This window comes from Cavia porcellus, unplaced genomic scaffold (assembly GCF_034190915.1).
Source record: "Cavia porcellus strain 051 isolate PalLab524CR breed Dunkin Hartley unplaced genomic scaffold, mCavPor4.1 scaffold_32, whole genome shotgun sequence".
Lineage (NCBI taxonomy): Eukaryota > Metazoa > Chordata > Mammalia > Rodentia > Caviidae > Cavia > Cavia porcellus.
In genome coordinates, this window is record NW_026947515.1 from 24,561,633 (window position 1) to 24,589,488 (window position 27,856).

Here is a 27,856-nt window from a genome sequence, read left to right on the forward strand (position 1 = left end):
TGAAACACAAAGGGGATTTTATTATTAAAAAAGAAGAGGGAAAAGCCATCGCAAAGTGGCAAACCCAGATGTAAAGGCCCGTTGGCCCCTCTCCAGTGATCCAACATACCCTCGCCCCAGGTGTGGCCCAGGAGCGAGCTCTGCTTATGGCTCCACACCCCACTGCCAGGGTTTTGGCAATAGTGTTGTGTGCAGGGCGGGAGGCTGTGCCTCGGGCTTACCCTCTTCTCCTGACAATGAAAGCATGCCTGGGTCTGGCACCCCCGCCCCAGCTTCTGGGTCTTAGGAGCTCTGAGATTCTGAGTTCCTGTTTCCATGTGATTCCCATCTGCCCACCTCTGTTTCCCATTCCCACTACACCCCGTTCAGTCTCAAGGGCAGAATAGCTGGTTCCAGGCAGGGCTTTTCAGTTGTGTCGGGCACTTGAGCCATGGGGTGGGCGCAGCCCATGAGTGGGCCGATGGGAAATGCCAGCTGCATTGGAGGTAACAATAAGGGGTAAGGCATCCCCAGAGCCTGCAACAGAGTGAGAGCCAGGATCAGGGGCTTGAACTCCCTTAGAGGCACAAGCCCAAGTCCCCAATCCCTTGAATACGCTGAGTATCAGGCTTCCGTCACTGGGCAGGTACAGGGGCAGGAGCTTGCACATCTCCTCCCTGGGCTGGCCAAGGCTTCCCCTTCCCTCCCTTCCTGGTACTGACCGGCGCCCTCACTTGGAGGGAGTCTGATTTTGGCCAAAGGCAGCATGACTCTTCCTAAATGCCGGTTACTGGGTGTGGGGTGCCCACACACTGGCACCTTGTGATCCGAGGTGCTGTCTGGTGGATGGCGGACGTGTGTCTTAGGGCGGGAGAGCTGAGTTGGAGAACAGTAAGTGAGGTGAGGCCAAGAGCTGTGTAGGCCTCTGCCCCAGCTATGGTGGCAGCTGGAGGATGAAGGCATTGCTGAGGCATGGCTTGGGGTGCAGACAGAGGAATTCAGCCCTCAAGACCCCACCCACCCAGCCCCTCTCCTTCCCCTTACCTACCCCTTGCCCTGCGACCTCAAGGGTCCTCCGCTTCCTCTTCTTTGTCTCTAGTGACTTCTCTCTTTTCTTGTCTGTATTTTTCTTCTGGTCACCTACCCAGGATCCAGGGCTATCACCTTGATGCCTGATTGCCCCTGAGGGGCCCTCGCCCGTGCTGCTGGACAGGTTGTCCTCGCTGGCTGCACGCTGCAGCGTGGGGCTGGGTGGCCTGGCATCCTCAGCCTCGCTCAGGGAGTTCAGCGACAGGCTGCTGCGATCTGCAGCAGCTGCCAGCAGGTGGCGCCCCTGTAGGGCCAGAGCCCGTGAGCGCCGCCTGGCAGCCTTCACTGAAATGGACTTGGTACCGGTCAGGATCTCCTTTCCCTCTGCAGAGAACACAGGAATCCCAGCACAGGATCAAGGCCACCTCCCAACGGCCTCCCTCTGCCAGGAAGGGCAGAAAAGAGCAGGAGCCAGGGTGCCCTTGCCCATGACACCTGAATTGTTATTTAAGGAACTTGGGACACACTGAACTTTGCTTTAAACCAAGGATGGCAACACTGAGCCCTTAGGTTACTAAGGCGATGGGCTTAGCCTACCTTATCCAGGGGACAGGGATTCAGCTGGCGCTATTACAGTTATTGAGTGGAGGGGATGTGAGCTTGGGTGCCAGGTGTCCCCAGCATAATTTCTGACTGTGCTCCTATCGCTCTGTGTCCTTAAGCAGGTAACTAACACCCCAGGGGCACTGGTGGCTGCAGAATAGGCAGCAAGCGATGCAGTGCACACTCAGCAGAGCAAAAGGGAGGGTGGGGCTTTGGGCTGGGTGAGCTGAGCGGTTAGACAACACCAGGCGGGGGCATACGCACCTTTCTGGGACAAGGGGATCCCTGACAGATTCTCACTGCTGTCGGGGGAAGAGCTGATCTGGAAGCCCAGGCTGTCTGAGGGCGGGGCCTGGAGGGATTGGGAAGACAGTAGGGCCCCCATGTTCCACTCAGCAGGGGCAGCAAGCCTCCAGGGGTGGACGGGAGGCCATTTTGGAAAGACTGCACCCCAAATGTTGGGTGTCCACCCTTGTGTGCCCACCCCCAGCAACAGCCCTAGGAACACCCCTAGGAACAGTGGGTTCCTAGAGCTCACCTCCTGGGCTACCAGGCTGCCAACTGGGATGGGAAGTGGGATGGGCACAGAGGAGCTCTTTGCTGGCCAGGCCCGGGGTGTGGCCTTAGATGCAAGGTGGGCTTTACTGACGCTGGCAAAGGAGAATGGGTGGCTGTTGACCAGGCTGGTGGCACTGAGGTCTGCCCTTCTAGGGGAGAAGCTGTTGGTGTAAAGGGAAAAAGAAGCCAGGAAACTTGGCTCCGGACCTGCCTTTATTCAGTCTCCATCTTCCCTATGGACACTTGATCTGTTACACTGGCCCCTGCCCTGAGAGGGTGCAAAAGTAAGGAAGGAAGTGGCCTCACCTCTCTGCGGTGAGAGGAGGCAGGGTGTCTTGCAGGTGCTGAGCTTCGGAATGCAGTGTGTTCACGCTCTCTGGGTCAGAGTCTGAGGTCAATGTGATTTCTGCCACGGTAATTTTAGGCAAGAAACTGTCCTAGGGAAGGGAGAACAGGAGTGGACAATCAGAAGACTTGGAGGGTGACAAAGGCATACAGAGTGACAAGGGTTGTCACATAGGCCAGAAGCCCAGGAAAGGCAGTAGTGGGTTTGGGTCCTGGGTCCCCAGGAGGAAACTACAGTGGCAGCCTCAGTGGCACCACCTAATGCCCTGGTCTCCTGTACATCATCTGGGGCCATTCGTGAGATCTCAATTGGCCAGTCCTGGGTGGGGACAGATGCCAGTGAGGAATGCGTAGGGACAAGGACCTTACTCAAGCTTGGAAGGCATGGGATGGGGTAAGAAGGAACCAACTCCCTGGAGTGCCAACCAACTAGCATCCCACTGTGGGTGGTGGCCCCTCCCTGACATACGCCCGTACACACAGGACTGCCCCCATGCCCACCTTCAGGGCCCTGGAGGCCACACAGTTCATGACGGTGGCCGGCTTGAGGCCACCCTTCTCCTGCTCTCGAAGGTACAGGTCGCACAGGTTCTCTAGGTGCTGGGGGACAGGCAGGCTGTACTCTGTGGGGGGAGGGGCAGGGCTCAGCATGTGCCCACTGGTCCTCCTCAGCAGTTTGGTCAAGCTGGGCATGGGCCCTACCATCGATGATCTGTCTCTGGCCCTGGATGATCTTGTCACAGAGTCGAAGCCGCCCATGTGACCGCATCTCGGTGTTCTCCACCTCGAGTTCGTGTACCTGGCACAGCAAACTGAGTACCTCGCGCTGTTTCTCCGAGCCGATGAGCTGCAGCAGCGTCTCCTCCAGGTACCGGCACCGTGTGCGCAGCTCTTGCTGGCAGCGCTGCTGCAGTGCCAACTGGGGAATATGCCAGGTCAGCACCAGGCCGTGCCCAGCAGTCCTGTTTGTCCTCACCTTTCCAGCCCCTGGACTCCCAGTGTGGAGCACACACTCCGTGCCAACCCTCGGACTGTATCTTGGATCCTGTAACCAGGGGCTCTTCCAAAGTGGTTTCTCTTTGCTCACTTGCTTGCCACCCTATCACCCGCCCACAGCCGTAGCCAGCTCTGGGGACATCTGCTCAAGCCCAACCCTGTGACACCCTCAGGGCTCACAATACTCTGAAGCCCCTCTGGTGTGAGTGTGCCTCAACAGAATGGAAAGATCTGCTATTCTGAAAGCCCTAACTACCATGTGAACCCTAGGCATGTGCCAGGCATGAATTTTACCTCTCCAAAGACCCCATGAGGGCTGCATCTCCACCACTCCCATCTTACAGCTGAGAAATGTGAGGCACAGAGAGGTGAAAAAACCTGGCAAGGTCACCAGGGTTTGTAGCCTGAGTTCCCACTCACGCTCCTCCTCTGGCCCCCAGGTGTGATGCCCACTCCTCATCCCCCATGCCCGCTGAGCCCTGGACACCACCTCTTTGTGCAGCTTCTTCTGCTCATCCACCAGGGCAGTGATGCTCTCCCAGGCTGAGGCCACCTCAGGTGGCTCTAGATCTTCTGGCGGGTCACTGCCCGTATCTGAGTCTTTCTCACTGTCATCCTTGGTGTACGACTCCTTCCTCTGCTCCTCTTGCCGTTTGAGGGCTCTGTGAGATTTCTTACCCTTCCAGCTGCCCCACCCCAGGGAGATAAGACTGAGTCCTTGGGAGAGTGTGCACCCACATCTCCCAGCTCTTGCATCCTGGGCCCATGTGGGGCTTGGAGGGAAGGGGGTTGCATACCCAGCAATGGTGATCAAGTGGCAGGAGGTCTCCATCTCGATCTCGATCTCCCTGGCCCGCTTCTCCAGCTCTAGCAGGCACCTGCGGACATCCGTCTGCTCCCGGAAAGCTCTAGTGAGCTGCATATGGAGTGCGCTGATTTCTGCCTGCTCACCCTGCTGCTGAACTTCGGCTGCAGGGGATCAGGGTGGGGGCCAGGGGTGAGGGGGTGGGTGGAAGGTGGGGATGGGAGTTCAGATGAGGGGCGGGCTCAGGCTAAGGATTCTACGCCCTGGGGCCCTTCCCCATCTTTCTTCCCAAATCACTGCACCCACTTCCTGTCTAAGCACTTCCTCCAGAAAGAGGTCCTCCTACTCCCAACCCCAAAGGTGCCTCAAGGCTGTACCCCAACTGTTTTATCAGGTCATCCCTAGGACCCAGGTTCCCCTTACTCTTACAGCTTCTTGTGTCAACCACAAAAAGGTGGTGGCCCCAGTGTCTGCCAGGCAGTCCCCAGTGTGACATCCTGCACAGCTGAGGCAATCCCCAGTGTGATATCCTGCACAGCTAAATGTGTAGTGTCGTATGTGACCCCACCTGATCACCAGCTCTCTACGGCAGAGATCAGGATCCCACTTTTCAAAGGTAGGTTGCAAGGCTCAGAACAGCTGAGTGCCTAGCCCAAGGCTGCCTAGTCGCAAAGAGCCTGGTCAGCACCACCTCCCCACACACACCTTGGATGTGTCGGATGTCACCCCGCTGCAGCTGGCCTGTGGCTGGGCCCCACCCAGCCTGTTGGTTGATCTTGCCCTTGAGTCGCTGGATCTCACTCCGCAGGTCCTCGATGATACTGGTGTACTGGGCGATGTGATAGGAAACATTAAGTAAATTCCGTTTCACCTGCAGGGAGAACACCAGGAACTGGGTTTACCTCCGTACACCCCCTGGACCTTCTTGGGGGACCTTCCTTTGTCCCTCATTGACTCCCAGTCCTTCTGGTGACTGTCATGGCCTCCTTGCCTCTGACTCCACTTCTTGCTATCACATCCTACATGTCTTTGCCAGTCCTAAAATGCTGCCTCTGCCCATCAACTTCAGTGGCTCCCTACTGGCTAGATGGAACACCCTACTTCCTTTACCTGGTGTTGAAGGTTCACCAATCTCTGATTTATTCTGAGTCACTGCTCCTAAACAATCATTCTTCTCTCCAGTCCAACTCTCTTGCTGAGTATCCACCATAGATTTTTAACTCTTCCTCACCACTGGAGCTTTACCACTTCCTACCTTCTAGAATATTCTCCTCAAGCTTCATAATACTACTCAGTCTCCCCCAGCCCCTACTGGCACCATCTACCTAAGCAACTGTCTCCATTAACAATGAACTAATCTACACTACGTCTCTTCTCCTCCACGAACTTCCCAGAGAGTCAGAATACAACTTGAAGCACTCAGTCATAAGGAGATTTCATACTGGATTTCAGGGGTCCCATCATGTTCACCAGAGAAGTAGGAACATGAACTTGGGAACCAGGCAGACCCACTTCTAGTTTCTAAGCCATCGCTTCTAAGCTATCTGAGAAATCACTCAACCATTCCTTAAGCCTCACTTTTTAACTGTATCATGAAGAAGCAGTACCACTTGCCTGGTTTTGAAATCAGATGACAGAATATGTCAAAGAGCTCAGGGTAGATACTTAAAACGGGCTGCCTCTTCTTGTGAATGCTATGGGGAGGGGCTTCGGAAATGCAGGTATCTGAATGGACCTCTGAAGATGGAGGGGCTGGGCTGGGATGAGAGGCAAATAAAGGCTTTGGGGTCGACAATCAGGGGCTGGAGGTGCAAGAGAAGTGCTTGGGAGTCATGTTCATTGGGGGAATGAGGCCAGTGCAATGGTGGCTGGGTCTACAGAACATGGGTGGGTAGAAGGGATCAGTCAGTCCAGGAGCTCAAATCTGGAGCCTGGAAAGTATGCCCAGAGGGACAGCCCACAGGGCCTCACCCTTGTCTTAATGTTCTTGGCCCGGCCGGCATAGGTCAGGGTGTTCCGGGACTCCTCAAAGGCTGTGCTTGCTGGACTGATGTGGGCGATCATCACGGTACGGCTGTTTCCCCCAAGAGAGTCCTGGACAGAGAGAGATAAGACATGTGGTCAGCTGAGATGGCCTCCTGCCAGGCTGCCCCGACCCCGTCCTGGTATGTGTTCTCTTTCCCTGTACTCCCTGCTTTTCACACACACACACACACACACACACACACACACACACACACACACACACATACACACACACACACACACACTGCACATTGCAAACAGCTTGAGAGGAAGACAGCCTCACCCAGCTAGGAGACCTGGAGGCTGCTTTGGAATATGGCCATCATTTTCCCCATCTGCACCTTTCTGGTTTATGGATGCAGCCATGGTGTCAGACTGACTCAGGGATCATGCAAGCTGCTACTATGACATTTGACCAAGGACTTCATTTGGAACCCTATTTTCAGCATTACTAGCTTCAGCCCTCAGGAAAATTCCTTAACCTCCTTGTGAAAATTCCTCATCTGCAAATAGAACTCCCCTAACCCACAGAGACACCGACAAAGCTAAAGGACAAGGGGGACATGGCTGAGTGGTAAGCAACGATGGCTCAACCTCTTCAAGATCTGGGATCCAGACACTGAAAAATAACTTAGGGAAGAGAGAAAGATAGCTAGATCCCTGGGGATCTGAGGATTCTGGCAGGAAACTTAAACAGTTACAGAGAAATTGCAGAGAAGGGCAGGAGCAATCTGTACTTTCTCCCCCAGCTCCCAGATATCGTGGCTGGCATGAAAGGGAAGCCAGATCTACACAGACAAAGTAAAAGCCAGGGTTCAGGGAGGAGAAGTTCAGGGAGGAGTTCAGGGAGAAACACAGAGGTTTCTGTTCTGTGTTTGTGTTTTTAGGTGCTAAGAGCTGCCTGGAGAGCATGAGATTCTGCCCCCACATGAGTCCTTTGACTTGCAACAGCTGATGAATGGCTCCAGTCCAAGCACCTGCCTTACCCCTGGGGACAGTGCTTGGTTGGATGCCATTCCAGGGAGAGGTTGATTGTTTTAACCCAGGACTCAGCTTCACATTAGGGCTCCCAGTGTGACATTCCCACAGTGACTGGATGAGAGACAGCCATGGTTGGGAGCAGGTTGGAAAGAAACTCCTTGAAGGGGTTTGAGGTGAAGGACTTAGACCTTGTTCCCATGACCAGAGAGGCCAGGCTCAGCCTGTGTTACACTGGATCTGAAATTCATGGCATTGGTTCCTCCTAGTCACTGCTTTCTGGTCCAGGTAACTAGCACAGATCTGGGGTCTAACTCTCTCCTTTACCAACTAGTGTGAGCAGGACCACATACTGAACTGGACAGCGCCCAGAATGGTAGATCCCAGGAGAAAATCACACATTGAAAAATCACAGGGAATATTTTTTGTATGAGCATTGTTTTTTGTTTTTTCTTTTTTTCTTCTCTCTTTCCTCCTTCATCAGTTTATCGAGGTTTGGGAGATTTTCCTTTCTTCTTAACTTTTTTCTATATTTTTTCTTCTCCCATTTAATTTTTCTCCTTTTAATTTCTTCTGTTATTTTTACTCCTCATATAATTTCTTTCCTCCATCTTTGTCTTTTATCTTCTATTTCTTGTCAGTTTTTTTTATCTTTATCTAATTCTATAATTTCTACCCCCCAAATGGGATTCCTTGTATCACTTCCCCCTCTCCCTTCTCACATCAGTTAAGGATTTACATTTTCCCTCTTGCATTTCTCAGTTCCCAATCTCCAATATCTTTACTAGTATAACCATATATCAATATTAATCGTAAGATAGTTAACTACAAAATGACTATAGAATTTTTTTCTGCTGCTAGTGAAGATATAGCTATCACATTTAGTACATAGTAGCTGAAAGTCAATGCCTGGGTTGCATTAATGCTTACATCATAATTGTGGATTTCTTCTCTACACTTAAGGGTGGTACATAATTGGTTCTTACGGTATATTAATAGCCCACTTGTCTTGGGCATTGACAATAGCACTGTGACATAATTGTTGTTATTAATGGGTTTTCTCTGTAAGCTAACCCTCATATTACCTTTGTGACATAAACAATACAAGACTACACTGCTAGACAATTCTGTGTTGAGCGAGTGACACAAAGTCTTCCCCTTACAAAGTGACTAGGGTGGTTGGTCTTGGCAGAAGACTATAGTGAGCTACACCTGAGGCATATCACTGAAAAGCGATTAAAAAGACCGCTATCTAGGCCTGGGGATTTAGCTCAGTGTCCTAAGTGCCTGCCTGGCAAGTGCAAGGTCATGAGTTCAATTCCAGGTACAAAAAAAAAAAACCTGCCATCCTAACAATATATTAATAATAGCGTCTTTACACCATAAGCAGCCACAGACCTCAGCACAAACAAAATATACAAACCCAACAGAAACAGAAGAAAGGCAACGAAATGCTTCCAGAACTCCCACATATTCCCCCAAAGCCAATTCAGGGGCAACAAGGAGGAGAGCAGCATAAATCATACTCCAAAATTACTCAAAAGGATAATAGAGAAGGTTAAAAAAATATATCAAAAAGGTACTCAACAAGGTCTCCAAAGTTATAACTACACAGATCATTAAAACAGTAATCAAAATGACTCAGAAGCTTTCTAAAGACAGCAGTAAAAAGTAAGCTAAGTTAAACAAAACTATATAAACATGAATGAAGAGTTTAGCAAAGAATTAGAGCCCATGAAAGATTTCAGTCAAAACCGCAGGGGACTAAAAATTATATTGAAAGTATGAGCAGTAGAAGAGGCCAATGGATGGACCACATTTCAGAACGAGAAGACAAGGATGCCTTTGAAGACTAACTTCTCAAAGACACCTTAAAAGCAACAGAAGGAGGTGAAACATGGACCTAACAGCTGCTAGGTGACGCAAAGACAGCTCATCTCAGAGTAACTAGAGTAAATGAAAACAACACAAATTGCATAAAAACCCATTCACAGCAATAATGCAGAAAAATTCTTAAATACACAAAAGCAAGGGGGTCAACACAAATGACATAAAAAACTATTTACACAAGTAACAGCAGAGGGATGGGGACACATTTTAGTAACATAAGTGCTTTCCTGGCAAGTTCAAGGTCCTGAGTTCAATGCCCAAGTACAAAAAAAAAAGTAATAGCACAAAACTTCACAAACAAGGGAAGAGGGTCTGACATACAGATAAGTGAGGCATATAGAACTTCAACTAGCCATAACCAAAATAAATCTACACCCAGACATATAATTACCAAGATCCAAGATACTCAACACAAGAACAGAACATTAAAGACTGTTAGGGAATAAAAACAGATTGCCTATACAGGAAAACCCATCAGAATCACCGCAGACATTTCAACACAAACCATCAAGTCAAGAGGAGCTTGGAGTGAAGTGTTTGAAGTCCTGAAAGAAAACAACTTCCAACCCAGATTGATGTATGCTGCAAAACTATCTTTTAAAATTAATGGAGAAATAAGATACTTCCATGATAAAGAACAGCTGAAGGAATTCATGACCACCAAACCAACCCTATACAAAGTGTTGAAGGACATTCTAGAGAGATACAGATGACCACGGCTCCAGAAACAGCCGCAGAGAAGGGTTACTGAGCAGGGCAGGCAACTGAATGGAGGGGGAAAGTGGGGCACCAGTGGCAGGAGGGTAACAGCAGAGACAGGCCAGCGCATGCTGGGTGTAACCATTAATGCAGATGGTCTCAAGTCACCAATAAAAAGAAACACAAGGAGAGTGGATCGAGAAACAAGATCCACCAATGTGCTGTATACAAGCAACACATTTAGCTTCAAAGGAAATTCATGGACTGAAGGAAAACAGGAGACAGTGCTCCCTGCAGTGAGGACCCAGGAAAAAGGAAATTACCAACCATGTGAAGAGACGACCTATAGAAAGGGGAAAAACCTTTCCAGTTACTCCTCAGACAAAGGACTAATACCTAAAATATGTAAATAACTCACAAAAAAGATCCTCAAATTTAAAGACAATCAAAGACACAATCAAAAATAGGCATCTGAAATGAATTCATATTTCTCAGATGAAGCAGTGCAAATGGCCAATAAATACATGAATGACACAAAGGAAAATAATTTAAGTCTTCAGCATCACTTGCCACTCGAGAAATGCAAATTAAAGTAACACTGAAATCCCATCTTCAGAAAGAACAGACAAAAAAAGATAAAGGATGGACATCTTCAAGAAATCAAATGATCAAAGTTCTGGGGGAAAAGGAATCTTTCTCTATTGCTAGTGGGAGTGTAAACTGGTACAACCACTACGGAAATCAGTGTGGAGCTTCCTCAAAAAACTAAAACTAAAAATTCCATCTCACCCAGCTCTTCCCCTTCTAGATATCTTCCTGAAGAAGCAAATAAATCATGCTACAGGGACACACACACACACACACACACACACACACACACACACTCATGTTTATAGCGGTACAGTTCATGGGAGGGAAATCTTGGAAGCAGCCTGTCTATCCATCAACAGATGAACAAATAAAGACACTGTGGTATTTTTTACAGTGCAGTAGCTGTCTGCCATAAAGGACAAAGGAGTCTTTCGTAGGAAACAGATATTCTTTGAGAACATAATTTTAAATGAAGCATATCAAACATGGAAGTGTAAATATCACGTGATTTCTCTTATGTCAGAAATTCAGTGTATAAATACTATACAAAATAAAAATAGGCAATAGGGAAAAAGGAGGAAGGGAAAAAATTATTGTATTCCTGCATGGCCAACATACCTAAAAGTGTACCTTGATTTACCGTAACTGTTTTATGTGTTTTATATGCTGTTTGGCTTGTTAGTCCAGGTGTTAGTCTATGTTTATGATAGTTAACTTGATAAAGAATTATAAAATAAATAAATCTACCACTGGCAAAAAAAGAAAAAAATTGTAAAAAAAAAAAAAAAGTGGAGGGAAAGGGGAAATAAAAGAACTGAGATATTACATACATATGCCAGTTCCCACAATGAATGTAATCGTTACATACTGCAGACATGTACTAATAAAAAGTTAAAAAAAAAAAATCAATGATCTTCTCTCCCTAAAACAGGAAAGGACCCGTAGGAGGAAGCACTGAACTCAGAGGCCAGTTGGGAGCAGACACCCAGTGATGCCTCTCAGTTAAGGCCCAGGGTTGCCCTGCACAAAGCAAGTGGCCCCATGGGGCTCTCCACTGAACCCCACATCTAGGAGGCTTTCAGTCCCACGAGCTCAGCCTCTAGAAGGGGGCTGGGTGCAGCTCCCTCCCTCCCTGCTGCCCACTCTAGGATGGAGTTGCCAGATAAACTTCAGGGTAGTCAGTGACATGCAGATTTCAGAAAAATGATGCATTGATTTATTTAGTATATGCATAGCCCAGGTGTGGCATGGGGCACACTTGCACTAAAATTACTTTCGTGGCTTATATAAAATTCAGATCGAGCGGGGTGTCTTGCATTTGTATTGTACACCTGGCAGCCCGACCCTCGGTAGCCCAGCGCCTGGGCCCGCTTGTGGGGTTACCTTGAGGAGCCGGGTCAGCTTGCTGTCCCGGTAGTTGATGTACTTGTTGCTGCCCTTGTCACTCAGCGCGTTGATGCAGTTGCCCAGGGCCAGCAGGGAGCGGTTGATGTGGGCCCCCTCCTTCATGCGCTGCCCACGGTTCTGTGTCTGGGGCAGCAAACGACATCACTGTGACCTTCCGGGGTGGGGATGGGGCTCCACTTTAGCCCCCTCAAAACGCCCAGGTGATCCTGGTAGTAAATCTCCCTTCCTCCCTTGGGGCCCCCAAATGTATCATTGATATGACACCACAGCCTTGCCCGCCCTCCTGTCAGGGGCCTGGAAGATTTGACAAGCTAAGGTGACAGCAGGGTCTCTAAACAAGCCGAGGGCTACAGGATTCTGAGCAGGGTAGAGAGGCTGCTTCTTGGTCTCTCCCAGGGCAGGTGCTGCCAGAACATGTCATCCACAAAGTGGCTTCCCAGGCAGCCGTCTCCACCACTGGTCATGGCTCTAAAGAATGCCACAGGCTTCAGGGAGCAGGGAGAGAGGTGTGATGTGTGTGTGAGGAATGGGGAGGGTGTGCATGAGAGAGAGAGACAGACAGACACACACACACACACACACACACACAGAAAGTCGAAAGGTCAGGGTCCTCCACTCTTGGCCTGCAGGGGCATCAAGGCAGCAGGGTCTCTGCCACCAGCCAGAAGCCACCTCAACCCTCCTGGAGAAGCCAGGACCAGCTGGCTCCAGCACTGAACACCCTCTTCCCAGGCTTCCCCGTCCCTTCAAGGACTCCAGACTTCACTCGAGGGTGAGGTGGGGGCGGGTGAGTTTGCTGAATCTCATCCTGTTCTAACCCAGTCTGCTTTTCAACATGAAACCTTGCTTATTTCCTCACGAGGTCCTCTGGCCTGCATTTCTCCAGCACTAACACAGTGACATCCTCAGCTTCTGCTGTCCAGTGACTGTGAACCCCAAGCTGGCCCTCAGGAAAGAGCAGACTCTGTGTCTGCTGGGTTGCTATAGCGACCCAAGGCCCCCAAATCAGGCAAGTAAAGGTTCAAAGTTACTTCAAGAAACTGACAGGGCCAGGATGTGACTATTGGGGTCCACTCCCAGGCTCTGCCCAAGTTTCTCTGTCAGGGGCTTTTCTACCTACTATCAAATCCCTCAGCTGGCCCCAGTCATTGTCGCCCTGGCCCCATCTCCCCCTTCCCCCAGCAGGCCCTTGGCCTATCCTTACACTCCTAGCCCTCTGGGACACCCCTTTTGTCTGCACCCTGAGGCTCCCATTCACCCCTCCACTGCTCTTGGACGTTCTTCCCTCGCAGCTTCTGGGGAGCTGTCCCACATAGTAGCCTCTCCCCCAGTCCTAGAGAGCCAGCCTCCCATGGGGGAGCACTTTCCTCTGGGACAGACATCCCTGCCCTGTCGCCAAGAGCCAGCCTCACCTGGGAGGCGCGCTCAGAGCCGGCCAGGTCAATCATGAAGAGGCGGCCCTGCCGCACCTCCTGCACGATGCTTCTGACCCTGCTGCGCTGGCGCACGGCCACCTGCAGCACAGCGTGGGAGCGTGAGGACGTCTGGTTGGCAGCCGTGGGCTCCTGGGTCCTCTGCTGGTTCCCCTTCATCAGCAGCTGCATGACCTAGGTGGGTAGGATGGAGGGCAGAGGTCTTGGGGACCCCTAGAGATGTCTCACAGAGAGGAGGAGCCTGGCCCAGGAGAGGGGGTTCCTGCATGCATCTGAGAGGTTCAGCTGGGGTGGCCTGACCACTGTGTGCCAAGGGGCCTGGGCAGGCAGGCCTCCATGGGTGGGGGAAGTTGTGTGGCCTGGTCACTCCCCAGGGTCAGCGAGGCGGGGACGTGACAGCTGACGTGAGTTTCACTTCTGCCACTCAGGATTGTCTGTCTGCCCCAGGCCCCACTGAGCACCAGTGGCTTCCTAGCTTCAGTCCTCTCCTTCCTGACCCCTTTTACTGAGGGTCCCCTCCACAGCCCCTGACTGGCCGCACAACACTCGCCTCATTGGCATTGATGGTGGAGACCTCGGTGATTCCGGCAACCTGGATGGCCCCTTTGGAGTCCTCCCTCAGCTCCAGGTACCCCAGGGTGGGGTTCAGCAGGTCCCGGATCATCTCATTGTAGATCTGACGAGAGCAGTCAGGGAGAGGAGAAGGCAGACCAAGGTCAGGAGGCCCAGGTAAGGAAACCCTGCTTCTCTCCCCCAGCCAGCATTCTGGGCCCTAGGCTTCATGAGAGAAGCCCTGGCTGGCAGAAGGCCCTCTTTGTTGGCAGGAGTCTTCAGCATCTACAGGAAAACTCCAGTCTAGAGCTGATGTTACTGGAGGATCCAGAACCTTCTAGGCTTCCCAGGCCGGATGCTGTGCAGATGTGAGGCCTGACCAAAGTGGGGAACAGGTTGAGAAACCTTGGTCATTGCTAGGCAATGTTAGGCTACTTCCAGGTGGCCCCCACACATGGCCAGGTGAGCCTTGTTGGCTCAGTCAACATGGGCTGGCAGCCCCACCTTGCCGCTCCTTCTGGGCTGTCACTCGGGAGATTATCGGCTCCCAGAAGAGTCTGCTGGCTAAGTCTCCTGCCTCTTCCATGCTCGGTGTGGACAGATGAGCTCCAGGAACAGGCCCACCAGGAGGACAAGGAGGGCTGTCTGGGAGGGCTGCAAAGCTCTTTGCTCACTGACAAGGCTACTCTGGGTGGGACAACAGGCCATAATCAGCTTTCAAGCCACTGGGTCGTGAGTCTGAACCCCTGCTCTCTCACTGTGTGTCATCGATCTACTTGCCTAACCTTGCTGAGCCCTTTTTTATGGAAGGTAGGGCTAACAACCTGCTCGTGGGGTAGCAGTCATGATGGGCGTCCAGGAAATCACCCAGTAATGAGCTTCTGGGAGGTCAGCCCATCCTTACCTCTTGCCCAGGGTTGGGTAGGGCTCACCTCCAAGTAGGACATGGAAACCTCATATTCCATGTCACTGCTGGTCTCTTCGATTGCACGGAAGAGGTCATTGAGGGTCCGAACATAGATGCCCGGCTCATGGTCAGTACCCAGCATGGTGTAAGTTTTCCCACAGCCTGGGACAGAGTAAGGTGATGGGTGAACGGAGTGGGGACCAGCGTGAGGTCTTGCTGAGCTGATAACTTTAGGTCTGTCCCCAAGGCTGGACCCTCAAATGTCCAGGTGGTAGTGAGGGACAGAAGAATGATGATGACACTGGTGAGGGATGGGGTTTTAGAGCTGGAGGGTCCTGGATGAGGTCTGGATCAGCCATAGCCTCGACCCCCATCCAGGTGGAACTAGACAAAGGGGCTTGGTTCTTATGGGTGGGGTGACAGGGGTGTTTCAGTCTGGGTTTCTGCCTCACCTGTAGGACCATATGCAAAGACAGTGGCATTGTAGCCTGAAATGACGCCTTCTATGAGGCCCTTGGTGGTGGCCTGGTACACCATCTCCTGCAGGGAACAGGAAGTTGGTCAAGGGCCTGACACACAGACTGGGCAGAGCTCAGATGCCCACAGGCAATGCTGACCCTGGAACCCCAGGCTGGGAAGAAGGGTGTGGCAGCTGTAGGAGAGGATGTCTCCACTTACACCCCCCCCGGGGGGGGGCACCAGTGTGCAGGAGAGCTCAGGACACCTGAGACACTTCCCCTGAAGCTGGCTGCTGGCCCCCAGCTCTAAGGATGCATTCCATCTGCTCCAGAGCGCATCCCAAAGATGGGTGAGATGGGAGTCCCTAGGAGAGTGTCAGTTTCCCGGAGACTCCCTGCCTGCCCTCTCTGCACCAGATGGGCTTCAGGCTCCTGCCTCCGCTTGGATACGGGCAGCTATGGAGTGTGCATCGAGGCGGGGCGGTGTGTGTGTGCACGCGCTCACCCAAGCGTGTCCAAGCAGGAGGCCAGGTGGGCCCACCACACAGGTATACAAGTGTAGGCACCATGCAAACACATGCAAACACTGTCCCCAAGTGGGGAAAGCTCTAGAACTCGATTCCTTGAGCACACGGTGGAAGGAAAGTGAAGGCTTCTGCCGGGTAAGGCAAAGGGTGTCAGGGGGCTCTTTCATATTTCAGGCCCAGGTCCAGGCCCTGTCCCACCTGGGTGGCAGTGAAGTCAAAGGCCACATCGAACAGGTAGGACTTCTCCCGGGAGCGGTGTGCTCGCAGAATGTCATCAGGGTCCTCCATTGGGTCCATGAGAACCACCATCTGCAAAGTTCCCCAAGGGAAGGTCACAGTCAGCTGGGGTTTGCAGAGACCTGGGTGCATTTCTGCTCCCATCTGACCTCCAGGCGTCGGGTCTGGCCTTGGGTGCAGCCCCTACAAGGCCCAGTACAGTCCCAAGGGAGCAGCGATCTCTGCAGGACTGTGCCAAATGCAGTAGGCCTGAGACTCAGGGCCTGTCCCTTAACTGCAAAGCTCTTGCCCACAAGAAAAGCAACAGCAGGGCTTTACTGCCTGGAGCAATTGTTTCTCCCATGCACAGCTAAGGAATTAGGGTTGAGAGCGAAGGTCACACTAGCCAGGGGGAGGACCGGGGGCTCAGTAGCTGGGACCTGCATTCAAAACCTGCAGAGCCATTTTCTAGAACAATCTCCGAGCCACCCTACTCTGTCCACGTCCTGGTGTGCCAAGGCTTGTTCTGGGCTCCATGTGGAAAGGCAGAAGGGGCGGAATTTTCATGGTGGGGGGGGGGTCCCAGCCTAGGGACAGGTGGGGAAAATGAGGCTCTCAGAAACAACAGAAGACACTCAAAGACTACAGAAGGGCTTGAGTTTGGGGGATGTAGGATGAGGGGAACAGGGACCAAAGAGGACAGTGAGGGCAGACTCTGAACCCCAGTCCTGCTTCTCAGTAGCAGGGTGACCTGCCCGAGCCCGGATCTCCTCCTCTGTCAGGTGAGACTGCACTACTGCATCCCGGAGACTGAGAATACCCCAGGAGACAACGTGTGTAACGCCTGCCAAGTACTCAGAGGTCTCTGCCTCTGTCTCTGTCTCTGTTTCTCTCTCTTCAAGTACTAGGAACTGCACCTAGGACTTCACACTGATTACATCCCTACCATTTTTATTATTTGAGACTGAATCTTTTGAAGTCACTAAGTTGTCTAGGCTGAGTTCAAATCTGTGACCCTTCTGCCTCAGCTTCCCAGCTTAGGTACTGTTAAGAGAGAGAGAAAGGACAGAGTTGGGGATGAGACGGTCACCAATTCCCTGCCCCTGAGACTCAGCTATCAAATCTAGAGTGACAAAAATAAAAGAGCAACACAAGAAGAAGACACAATTAAAAGCCAGAATAAAAGGACAAAAAATACAAGTTGAGGGTGTGTTGATCCTATCCTCACCGTGGAGCAGGTCATCAGCCCCCAAGTCCCTGGCCCACTGTGCCACACGGGTCCCAGCAATGGGAGGCAGGGTCTGCTCACTGCTGCTGACCCCAGGGCTCCTTGGGGTCCTGGCTCACTAGAAAGCCCGAGTGAATACACCACTGTGTACTCCCCTGCCGATTAGGTGGGGCCTGCTCCTAGGGGAGCACCCAATGGCCCCTCCTCTACTGGGGGGCAGCCTTCACTCTCAGTTATGCTAACAACAGCTGATCTTTATACACTCTGCAATGTGAATGCATGGTTATTATTTAATGGGGAAACTGAGGCACCAAATTGCAGGGTTGAGGCCTGCAGGTTGGGCTGGTCCCCGTGTATCCTCTGAATGTCCTCTCAGCCCTCCCTGCTCCCCAGGACCCCTGTGTGCTAGGGTCCCTCAGCAGTCACCATCATCCAAGAGAGACCCCCACACTCTGTGCACATAAGTGCTCAATGTCCACAGGCCCTGGACAGTAAAGTGCTGTGTGAGGAGGTAAACTGAGTCTTCACAGGGCCAAGAACTGAGCCAGGTGCCCAAGGGAGCAGAGATGGGTCAGCAGGGGAGGTGGGGCTTGTGAACAGATGAGGCATGGGGAGGAGCCACTCCGAGAGGACAGATGAGGATGGCGCTGAGGCTGGCAGTGAGGTGGCAGCTGATCGCTTGGGTCTGGGGTGTCCTCCGTGAATCCTTCTGGCTGTACCTACCAAGTTCAGGGATTTAGGAGGCCCAGTCCCAGGAGGAAAGGACCTAGGGACTCCCAGCATGCTCTCTGTGTATTCTGTGTCTGTCCTGCCATCAACCACTCCCTTTCACTCCACACGCCCCCAGGGCAGGCACACCTGTGCCCACTGCTGGCCCTGGCCCCTCCAGGAGCTGGCAAGGCCCTTCTGTAATTCACCAGGTGAGGTGACCCCTCAGGAAGTAGAAGTCTTAGCTAGTCCGGTGGGACTGCAGGTGAGCCAGGTAGGAGAGAGGGTGCTGAACAGGCTGAGCAGAAAGCTTTGTGTGGGGAAAGAAGGCCTCCAAGCTGGGCCCCTCCCAGCTGCCCAAGGGCTGGTGATCGCAGTGAGGCAAGTACAGGACAAGCACCTGTCCCCAGTCACCTCCTCAGGGCCTCAGTCCTAGTGGCCCCTAAGCTCCTGGCATTGGTCTCTGTTGCAGGCTGCCAGCAGCATGAGCCCTGCTCAAGTTTCAGACCCAACTGAAGAGACAAACTGGCTCCAGGCCCCCTGGCATTGGTCCCTTGGGAAGCTCCAGCAGCCTGGCCAGCTGTACCAGCTCCCACCCAGGTGCCAGCGCTCCTGTGGACACAGCAGGACCTTCGAGGGCTTTCTGTGCTGGGGAGAGGGAACAGCATGTATGCACGGATGCCCACCTCCAACAGTGATGGTCACACGACCTCCAGGCACTGCAGAGTTCAGGGCACCCTGGGCATCTCGTTCACTGACCTATGAGAGCTCCTGCATCAGTGTGCTCACCGCACAGCTGCCACGATCCCCGCTGAGAGAAGGCTTTGTCTGGGTCCCACCTGTCTGAGCCCTGGCTCCCACTCCACCCCCACAGCATTGCCCTGTACCTGTCCACCCTGGGACACAGTGGGGCCCTTGTGCCCCTGCCCAGGTGAGCCAGAGCTGAGTGGGGTGGGTGGGGAGGGTGCCTGGGCTGCCAAGCGGAACAGGCCAAGGTGCCAGCCCCGGGAATAGAGAAGAGCGAGGCCAAGGGTCCTGCCTTCAGGCACTCCCAGGTCACTCATAACCAGGGGAGATGCCCAATCCAGCAACGCCAGGGAGGAGAGGGCTTTCTGGAAGAGGTGGCACCAGTGTTGGGTCTTAGAGGATGAGCAGGAGGTGGCCGAGAGAGGTGAGAGTGGAAATATTCTAGAGAAGGCGGTAAGCAAGGCAAAGAGGTGAGGACTTGGGCAGAGGCTCTCAGCTGAGACTCGTGGAGCTGGGGAGCTGCATCCCACCTCCGTCCTCCCTGCAGGGGCTCTAGAGCTTGGGTCAGGAACTCAGGCGTGCATCTGCTGAGACAGCCACCATTCCCTTCCCCAGGGAGCCCCTCAAGCACACGACGGCCTTCACTCTGGCATCCTGCTCTATGTCCTCCAGGGCCCCCTCTAAATGTCCCCCTTGCTGGCACATAGCTCAAGGGACATTTGCCGAATAAAGTTGCCTTCTATAGGGAGCTTTGCGTGTTCCAGGCACCACACAAAAGCCTTGGCATATGCTTTCTGGAAATTTATGGGAAATCCCCCCCCCCCATATTGGGAATTGAATCCAGGGCTTTTGCAGTGAGCTGTATCCCCAACCATTTTATATGGTTGTTTTGTTTTGTTTTAATTTTGAGACCTTGCCAAGTTGTTAAATTGCCCAGGTCAGGCTCAAACCTCCGATTTTCCAGCCCTGGAGTCCCAGACTGTCAGGATTATAAACACCTGGTTCAAGTGACAAGAGGTAAGGACTCAGACCGTATCAGTAGCACATCAAAAACAGCGCTGTGAAGTACAGACCCCATCAGATCCAAAGACCAAATCTGGTTCAGGAACTCAGGCTCCTCCCACCCACTTACCCTTCCCTTCTGCCCCAAGTGCCTTAGTCAGTGGCCCTATTTGAAAGTAGAGCAGGTACAGGGGTACTAAGATGAGGACCAGGCCATGCGGAGCAGGGTCAGCCCTAACCTCATGTGACTAGTGCCGCTCAGAAAGGGGAAGCTGATGGGACAGGCACAGAGGACAGTGCTCTGGAAGATGGGAAGGCAGCCATCTGCAGGCCAACAAGAGGGGCCTGGACCAGAGCCTTCCTGCCGCCACAGCGCCGTGACCTCGTAAACCTCTGTGTTGAAGCCTTCAGTGCTCTGTTAGCGCTGCCTTGCAAAACTAATCTGCTTATACCATGGCGGGTCCCTGGCCTTGTGGAGGTGGGGTAGCCACACCCAAGGAGGGCAGGCGCAGTGTCTAGGCACCCTGGGCCCTACTGGACTTCGGCTAGATGGAGGGCCCAGAATGGAACCTACTGAGCTCACAGCACCAAGGCCCAGCCGGCTGCTCAGGGCAGAGCCATACCTGGCTGACGTCCTGGCCAGGTAACCATTGGCTACGGGACTCTGAGGAGCCCGAGGCTCAGGATGATGGGAAGGCTGACCTAACAGTCCAGGGTAGTGATGTAATCAGCCAACCACATCATGCATGCCACAGCTGCACCACCGCTGCTCCAGGGCTCGTCTCTCCTGGGGGCTGCAGATGCACGCAACAGAGTTCTCCAAGGAGCGGTGCTTGTGAAATGCAGATTCCCAGGCATCACCCAGACTCATACAATCAAACAGCCTGGAAATGTGGAACCCCAAGTGCGCATTTTTAACAAACCTGCCCCTTCTACTTGTAGCCATCCTGGGGTTAGGGGTAAGGATCCTTGATCCTTGAAGTACTGTGCACAGAAGTTCAAATGCCCATCCACCGATGACTGGATAAACAACTCATGGTATAGCCACAGCAAGGAGAATTATCCAGCCATGAAAAGACAAAAATTCCGATACAGGCTGCAGTGTGGGTAAAGCCCAAAGACGTGACACTAAGGGAAAGAAGCAGGACACGAGGGACCCGTACTATACGACCTAATTACATGTCCAGAACGGTTCACGGATGGACAGCAACAGACGGCAAGTAGGTCTGCCTGAAGCTGGGAAGGGCTGGGAAAGGCGGAGAGATGGCTAAGGGGTCAAGATGAAGGTTCCCTGTATCTTCCCTGATCATCGTCGAGTCTTGTATGCAGCCCAGGCTGGCCTTGAATTTGTGGCGATCCTCCTCCACCTCAGTTTCCCTCCTGAGTGCTGGGATAATAGCACACACCTCCACACCTAGCTCCCCTGGGTGTTTTCCACGGTTTTCCACATGCCCCCGAGATGGGTGGTGTGCAGGGAGCCCCGCTGCCCCCCACCCGGGAGGGCAGCAACCCCTACAGCACTCACTGTCTGTGGCACTTGGAGTCTGTCACCTCATCCTGTTTATCTTTCACAACAGACTCACACTTTTGGGGATCAGGTCCCCTCATATCACCTCCCTTAACCCTCTCCACAGCTCTCGGTGAGGGTGGGGCCTGCGATTAGTTGCCCCCCCCTCTGACAAGGAAACAGAAACCCAAGCTTGTGTGTGGGCACCCAGCCAGCACCCCGAAAGGTGAGGTCCTCAGGGTCCCAGCCTGAGACTACAGTTTTCATTCTGTTAGGAGCCAGGGGCCTCCACTCTGCCCTCTTCCACATCACACCTGCCACAGCTCCTCTTTCATCCCCTATTCTGTACGCCTGGGCCCTCCACAAGGCCTCCTGAAGGCCCCTGCCTGGCTCCTCAGGACCCCAGGAGTGGGGGTGGGGTACCAGTTAGACTATCAGTAGATGAATGCTAATTATGGAATTATACACATCATTCATTGACTTAAGTCCTGCAGACAAGCACCATCTGGAAAGGCAGGGGGAGGATCAGCAGGCCTGCCTTGGGTGGGGATGTCTGGGGTTCACTTGGAAGCTCCTTCCCCAGCCTGGAATCCCCACCCACAGGGGCCCTTCCTGCCCTTCAGTCTTTCTGAGGATCTGACTTCTGGGCTCTGTGCCACCCAAATGCTGCAAAGCCCAGAGCTCCTAGCAGTCCTCCAGGTATATTCTCAGGAGATGGCTGTGTGGGGCCTTGCCAAGAGCTGTGATGGAGGAGAAGGGAGGCTGGGTTTTACCTAACTCTGAAAGCATCCTGCATTTCAACACTGGAGATTACCGTGTGCTCTGCCGTGCATAGGTACAGTGTCAAGCACTGTGTATCCATGAACCCTGACCGAAGGACTATCTGACCAGGTCCTAGTTATGGCCCCAAACTGAACTGGGGCCCTGGGACCCCAGGCCCACAAGACACCTGGCCAGTTTCTTTACAAATCCAAACCCCAACTCAAGCTTCCCCAGAATCAAGGCACACTGGCTTTGCTCTGGAGGACATTTTGCTACAGGAGTGCCCACCTTGCCCAGTTCCAGATGCCCCCAGGAGAACAACTGCTCATTCTAAAGAAGGCTGTGATAGGACCCCTCATACTGGTCCAAGCCAGAGGATGACTGAGTCCTCCGCCTCAAAACCCATGGACAAGTGGGCTGTGACAGTGCCTGCTCCCTACTGACCACCAAGGGGCCAAGCCCTAGCTAGTGTGCACCAGGCTGCATTGCTCAGGGTTCCCACCCTTGGGCCTCAGACGACACCAGCGAAGGAAAGTGAAGGCAGGAAACAAGAGGAACCCCCACCCCTGGCCCCACAGGCCATGACAGCCATAGCCAAGGGAGCAATGGGGAGCACCTGACAGCCCAAGCCAACACCTGAGAGAAGGCAGGGCCTTGCATTGGTTGCCTGGACCCAGCTACATCTTAACTGGACAGACATACCACAGCCATGTTGCCCTGGACCAGCTCTCAAAACTCACCCCACTGACTACTGGGCCTTGGGTCTTCAGAGGAAGGAGACTTTCCACTGGCAGGCTGGGCATTCAGTGCAACTGACCAGCCCTGGAGCCTGAGGCTGCAGGATGAATCTGGGGGTCATTGGGGAGGGCTGGTCAGAACGAGATGCAAGAAAAATAGATTGCCCATCTCTGTTCTTGGACTGGTATGTTTTACCCCCTTCTTGCCATGGTCCATTGTCAGAGGGAGAGCTTGCTTTTTGAGCCTGTCAGCCTGGCACGCACTGTGGCCACTCTCAAACTGCAGGCCTTGGTCAGGAGGGCTGGGCCAGGCCCCTGGTCACACCCATCTTTGAACCACTTTGGAAACCTAAAGAGTTTAGGTCAGAAGGTGCCACTCTGCGCCTCTGCACTGTCACAGGAGCAGCCCTAACAACTCGGTTCAGGTCATGCCCAGCTTGCAGGGCGGGAGCCCCTCCTCTGCCTGAGGGGACAGAATGGAGCCAGTGTCTGCTGAGCGTGGGCACACAAAGGGCTGTCCCTAGACAGGGAGTAGTGTTCCCGACAGTAAAAATCTATCCGCCCCCATGCAGGCTGGGAGCCAGGAGCAGCGAGAAAGGGAGATCGTTGTCCCAACCTGAGGACCCGATGCACTTCCTAGTGGACAAAGTGGACGGAGGTTTCTCCTCTGTGTGACTCCGTAGGGCTGGGCTCTCCCGTCAGCCAACCCCGCATCCCTGGGAATGTCAGCCCCAGACAGGTGATGGCAGCTAACATCTAAGCCGCTCATCCTCTGGGCCAGGCACCGAGCAGCAGAGCCCTAAAGGCCCTCTAAAGAGAGCACGAGGACTGCTGTCCCCACGCACAAGTGAAGCTGTTGAGTACCAAGAAACTCTCCTCCGAAGCTGCACCACTGGAAAATGCAGAAGCCACTGAGCCGGTGTTTATGTGCCTCTGTGCACACTGCATGGTGCCATTCTGACTTCTCTGTCCCATGAGCCCTGGCACTAGGGAGAAGCCAGCCCCAGCAGCCATGGAGCAGACGCCAGGGTTACTCCCTGTCAGGCTGTTACATCGCTGTCCCACCAGGATGTTCCCACCTGGGTACCAATCTGTGTCTGCTGCCCCTCCCCAGTGTCCACTTTGATGCCTGAGTCCTCCACTGCCCACCCAAAGAAACAGGGTGACCGTGCCTACACAGTGTGTGGGGTGACCCTTGCCTGTGTCTCTAACTCACTCCACATCTCTCGCCCCTAGCTTAAGCTACACTGGCCTTCTCTCAGTCGCCCAGTTATGTCACCATCTTTCTCACCACAGGACCTTTGCACACACAAGGCTCTCTGGGAGAATGTCTCTCCTTGCATACCTAATCACCTTTTCTTTGTCCCTTATTTCAGTTCCAGCAGCAGCTCTTGAAGGATTCCTCCCCAGCCTCTAGGACTAGATTAAGTGCCCCCTTACTCCTAGCATTTCTTTGTAGTCCTCGTTAGTTACAAACTCTTTTATTCAGTTCTTGATTAAGTCCTATCTGCCCACACTGGACTATAGGCAGTGGAGGAGGAGAAAGTTATTTTTTCTTTTTCCTGTTCGCTGTGGTTTCTTAGCTCCTCCCGTGGTCCCCAGTATGGCATGGGTAGTTGGCAAATAGTTATTGCCTTATCCTTTAATTATAGTAACGCAAGGGCTGAGAGAACCGACAGCCAAGGATTCACCAAGCACAAGCACACTGGAGACGAGCTTAGCTCTGACCATATAAATCCGTGTCCTTTGGGCAGCAGATGCAGTGAGGTGGGGAAGCCACGGGAGCCCGCCAGGTTATGAAGCTCTCAGATTTCCTTGGACCCATCTAGGAAGGTTTCCTGGTCAAGAGGGCAAGCGGGAAGGGACGCCCGTCCGCCCGCAGGAGCCTGAGCGAGTGGAGCAGTCTGCCCTGCAGCTCCCGGTTGCGGCCCCTGTACATACCTGCTCGTCCACCTTGTGGGCAATGAGGGTGGCTCCTTCCTCCAGCTCTGCCACACTGATGGGCCGGACCCTGAGTGCCACCTGGGAGGGAAGATCAGACCCCTGCATTGAGCAGGACAAGGCCGTGCTAGGCTCAGAAAGCACGAGGGGGTCTCAGGATTCTCCTCCCACCCAAACTCCCAGCTCTCCAGTGGTCAGCTGGGCCAGGTTCCTTGGTCCTAAGGAGTCACAGTCACTGGCTGGCCAGAAGGCAGCAAGTTCACAGCGTGCCGGGCTCTGTCTGAGTCTCTCAATCTCCCAGAAGCCCATGCCGTGGGGATGGCCCCAGGGTAAAAACTGTGCATCACTTGCACACCCAAATTAAACACTGCAGCTCCCTTGGGCTTGAACTGGAAGCCAGGGACCCTGGGGCAGCCTATCAGTGTCTATGTTATTGACCTGCTGCAGCTGAAGACAAGAGTAGGTCTGGGGCCGTGGTGTGGGACCTGGCAGCCCGGACAGGGCGGGGAAGATGGAGGATTTCTCAGGTGGATCAAAAGGACACACCTGCTGGGCATACGGGCAGCACTAAGGGGCTCGCCCTTGACCTTCAGCGGCACTGTGCTCCATGTCTGTCACATCAAGTTTGTTGGAACTCAGAGCAGGAGGGGTGGGCCCTTGGCCTGACTCTGCATCAAAGCCACACATGTGCACACCATTTATTTGAAGCAAATCATTTTCTCTTTTTCTTTTTGACAGTACTAGGGCTTGAACTCAAGTGTGCTCTACCTCTAAACCAAATCCCTGGGCTTTTTTATTTCTTTCTGTGAGATAAGGTCTTGCCGAGTTGCCCAAACTGGCCTCAAACATCCTGAGTAGCTGGGATTACAGGAGTGCACCACCAAACATTGGCAAAAGGTTTGCAAAGAAGCCCACTCCCACTGCTAGACAGTATATTCTAGAACCCGGGGGCTGGGTCCAAAGCTGCCCTTTGAAGAAGCAGGGGACCCTACAGAAGTGGAATGTGGGCATCGTAATGCTCTAGACACAGCGCCACCACTTGCAAATGCCAAAGGCCCGTTCCCAGGTCTCAGAAGTCAGAGGTGGGGAGAGAAAGATTCCCACCCACCTACCTGGGCCTAACAGAGGCTTGGGGTCACTGAGTCTCCCCCTCATCGTTCCAGTGGGGCTCTACTGATGGCCAGGAATCTCCACCTTCAGCCCCTACCTGTCCCCACCTTCCCCCCACCCCCAAAGCCTCCTCTGTTCCAGTCCCCAGGGCTCTAGGGCTCATAGTGGTGGCTTCCCGAGCTTCTCTGAAGTACTGAGTTCTAACTTAAACAGCAGTAGCTCGGCAGGCCACCAACCACCCACTTCCAAGTCCACCTTGGCTCTCCTGGTGCCAGGAGCTTCTGTTTGTCCCTGGCTCCTTCTAAACTCCAGATAGGGTGGGCTGGGTCCCCTCTGGTTCACCCTCTCAGGGCAGTGGGTCAGATCTCCCAAGATCACAGGGCAGTCTCCAGGCAGGCACTCTTCAGGCTGTGGGGTGGGAGCCTCTGGGGTGTGGCTAACTTTCCAAACTAAAAAGAAGGCCATGTACTTCCGGACACCTGCTCCTTAGGACTTGGGCAAAGGTGCTCTGGACTGACCCAGCCCCTGGCCCTCGCTGTCCGCTTAGTGGACACTGTTGGAGGCTGACCGAGATACTCGGGTTTCGGGGGTCGTGGAAGGGGCGAGGAAGAGCCCCAAGGAGCCTCACCATGAGTTGCTGGTCCTTGGAATCCCCGCTGTCCTTCATGCTTGCAGCGGGCAGAGGGGCTCAAGCATAGCCAGGCCCACTTCCACCGCGGTCTCCTTGGGTGGCTGCTGTCCTTTGGCTGCTGCGGCTGCCACTGCTGCCTGACAACCCGAAACCAACAACGCGCCCAGGGCCTGGCGCTGACCTGGAGGCGAGGCCCGGAGGGCGGACCTGGCGCGCCCCGCCCCTGCACCGCCCGCCCCGGGCTGCTGGAGCAGGCCGCCTCCGCCCCGGGCCGGCGGGCGTCGCTTTGGTAGCTCCAGGGCGGCCACCGGCCCCTCCCGGCTCTCGCACCCGCCTTGTTCCGTAGCCCTCTGGGGTGCGCCCGCCGGCCCCTAGGAGGCCAGTCGGTCACAGGCAGTCCCTCCAGCCACCACTTCCTACACCAGCAGTTTTGGCATCTCCAGGGTCCCGGCTGGCAACCCTGCGTTTCCATGGCCGCTGCAGTGACCATGGCTGCGGTCTCGGGGGTGGGGGGTAGGGGGGTGGGGGGGTGCAGATGCAGAGGGCTTGGGAGGGTAAGGAGTTGTCCCTTTGCTCTGGCTGCCTCCCCAAGTGCGGCAGGGGGAGTGCCTGGGTCAGCTGGAATGTGGTGCAGAAGAAGCCACTCTTGTGGTCTCACTAACAAAGGAAGCCCTGTCCCTAAATCCAGAATGGAGCTCAGGATGACCTAGCCCAACGACCTGGGGAGGCCATGCTGTGCCAGGAAATGTAAGTCAAAAGCTGCAGTCTCCAGGCCTGGCATGATGGTACACACCTGTGATCCCAGGACTCTGAGAGGCTGAGGCAGGAGGATCACAAGTTCTAACCCAGCCTGGGCAACTCAGTGACTTAATGAGACGCTAAGGTCAAAATTGAAAGAAAAAAAGGGTGGAGGGGGCACTGAGGATGTACTCCTTGCAAAGGCCCTGGGTGCTGTCTCTAGTACAACATTAATCAGAAGCAGCAGCTGTGGTCCCCATTCTTGATTACAATAACAACGATCACACAATGATGCACTGGAGAGCACAGGGGTGGAACGATTCCTGGTCCCAGGAGGCCCCAGGAAAACAGGATTCTGGTCCCAGCTCTGCTTCTGCCTTGCCAACCACCTGAAGCAGGGTTTTCCTGCTCCCTGGGTCTCGGTTTCCTGGAGTTCAAGCTCTCCCTGATTCTCTGGGTCCATGTTTTGTGGCCTCTGCTCCCACTGACCCTGAGCCTAGGACCTGCAGAGTCCTCGGGAGAGAGCCTTGGTGGGGTTCACATCTCATAGATAGAGCTGGGAAAGGCAGCGCTCATGTCCCTCGGGGCTGCCTCAGACACCTGGCATGCACTCAGAGGCAGACGGTGATGCCAGCTGGGGCCCTGGGACTGGCTTCCCGAGCTGCCTCCCAGGAGCCTGTGTTGAGGAAAGTTATTAATAAACAGTGGCCAAAAGCAGTTGGAAGTGTGGGGCTTGAAAAATAAACC

At 53.6% G+C, this 27,856-nt stretch overlaps 1 protein-coding gene across 6 annotated transcripts; it reads right to left on the reverse strand.

The window, feature by feature from the left end:
- Positions 1–26,650, reverse strand: Kif19 (kinesin family member 19). Of its 6 annotated transcripts, none has more exons than XM_063242229.1 (20): positions 26,369–26,645; positions 24,631–24,732; positions 15,981–16,091; positions 15,250–15,337; positions 14,823–14,959; positions 13,889–14,014; positions 13,318–13,512; positions 11,882–12,028; positions 6,287–6,409; positions 5,021–5,186; positions 4,308–4,479; positions 4,001–4,196; positions 3,217–3,433; positions 3,016–3,137; positions 2,476–2,606; positions 2,150–2,315; positions 1,876–1,963; positions 1,028–1,392; positions 702–855; positions 1–516 (listed from the first exon to the last, which is right to left on the reverse strand). In XM_063242229.1, exons 1-20 carry the CDS (start codon positions 26,405–26,407, stop codon positions 407–409), a joined length of 2,955 nt encoding a protein of 984 aa, XP_063098299.1. In that variant the 5' UTR covers positions 26,408–26,645; the 3' UTR covers positions 1–406. The 6 variants fall into 6 exon arrangements, with proteins under 6 accessions (XP_063098299.1, XP_013002508.2, XP_013002506.2 ...); XM_013147054.3 differs by having other exon boundaries at positions 2,150–2,261; positions 26,369–26,642; XM_013147052.3 differs by having other exon boundaries at positions 2,150–2,330; positions 26,369–26,636.
- Between the last annotated feature and the right edge of the window lie 1,206 nt (positions 26,651–27,856).

Excerpts from the sequence above, each read along its gene's own strand:
- Kif19 (XM_013147052.3), bottom strand. The coding sequence starts at position 26,407 with ATGAAGGACAGCGGGGATTCCAAGGACCAGCAACTCATG. Across the intron at positions 4,197-4,307 it reads CACTTGATCACCATTGCTGG|CTGGAAGGGTAAGAAATCTC; the intron begins GTATGCAACCCC and ends GGGGTGGGGCAG. Across the intron at positions 2,607-3,015 it reads TGGCCTCCAGGGCCCTGAAG|GACAGTTTCTTGCCTAAAAT; the intron begins GTGGGCATGGGG and ends TCCCTTCCCTAG.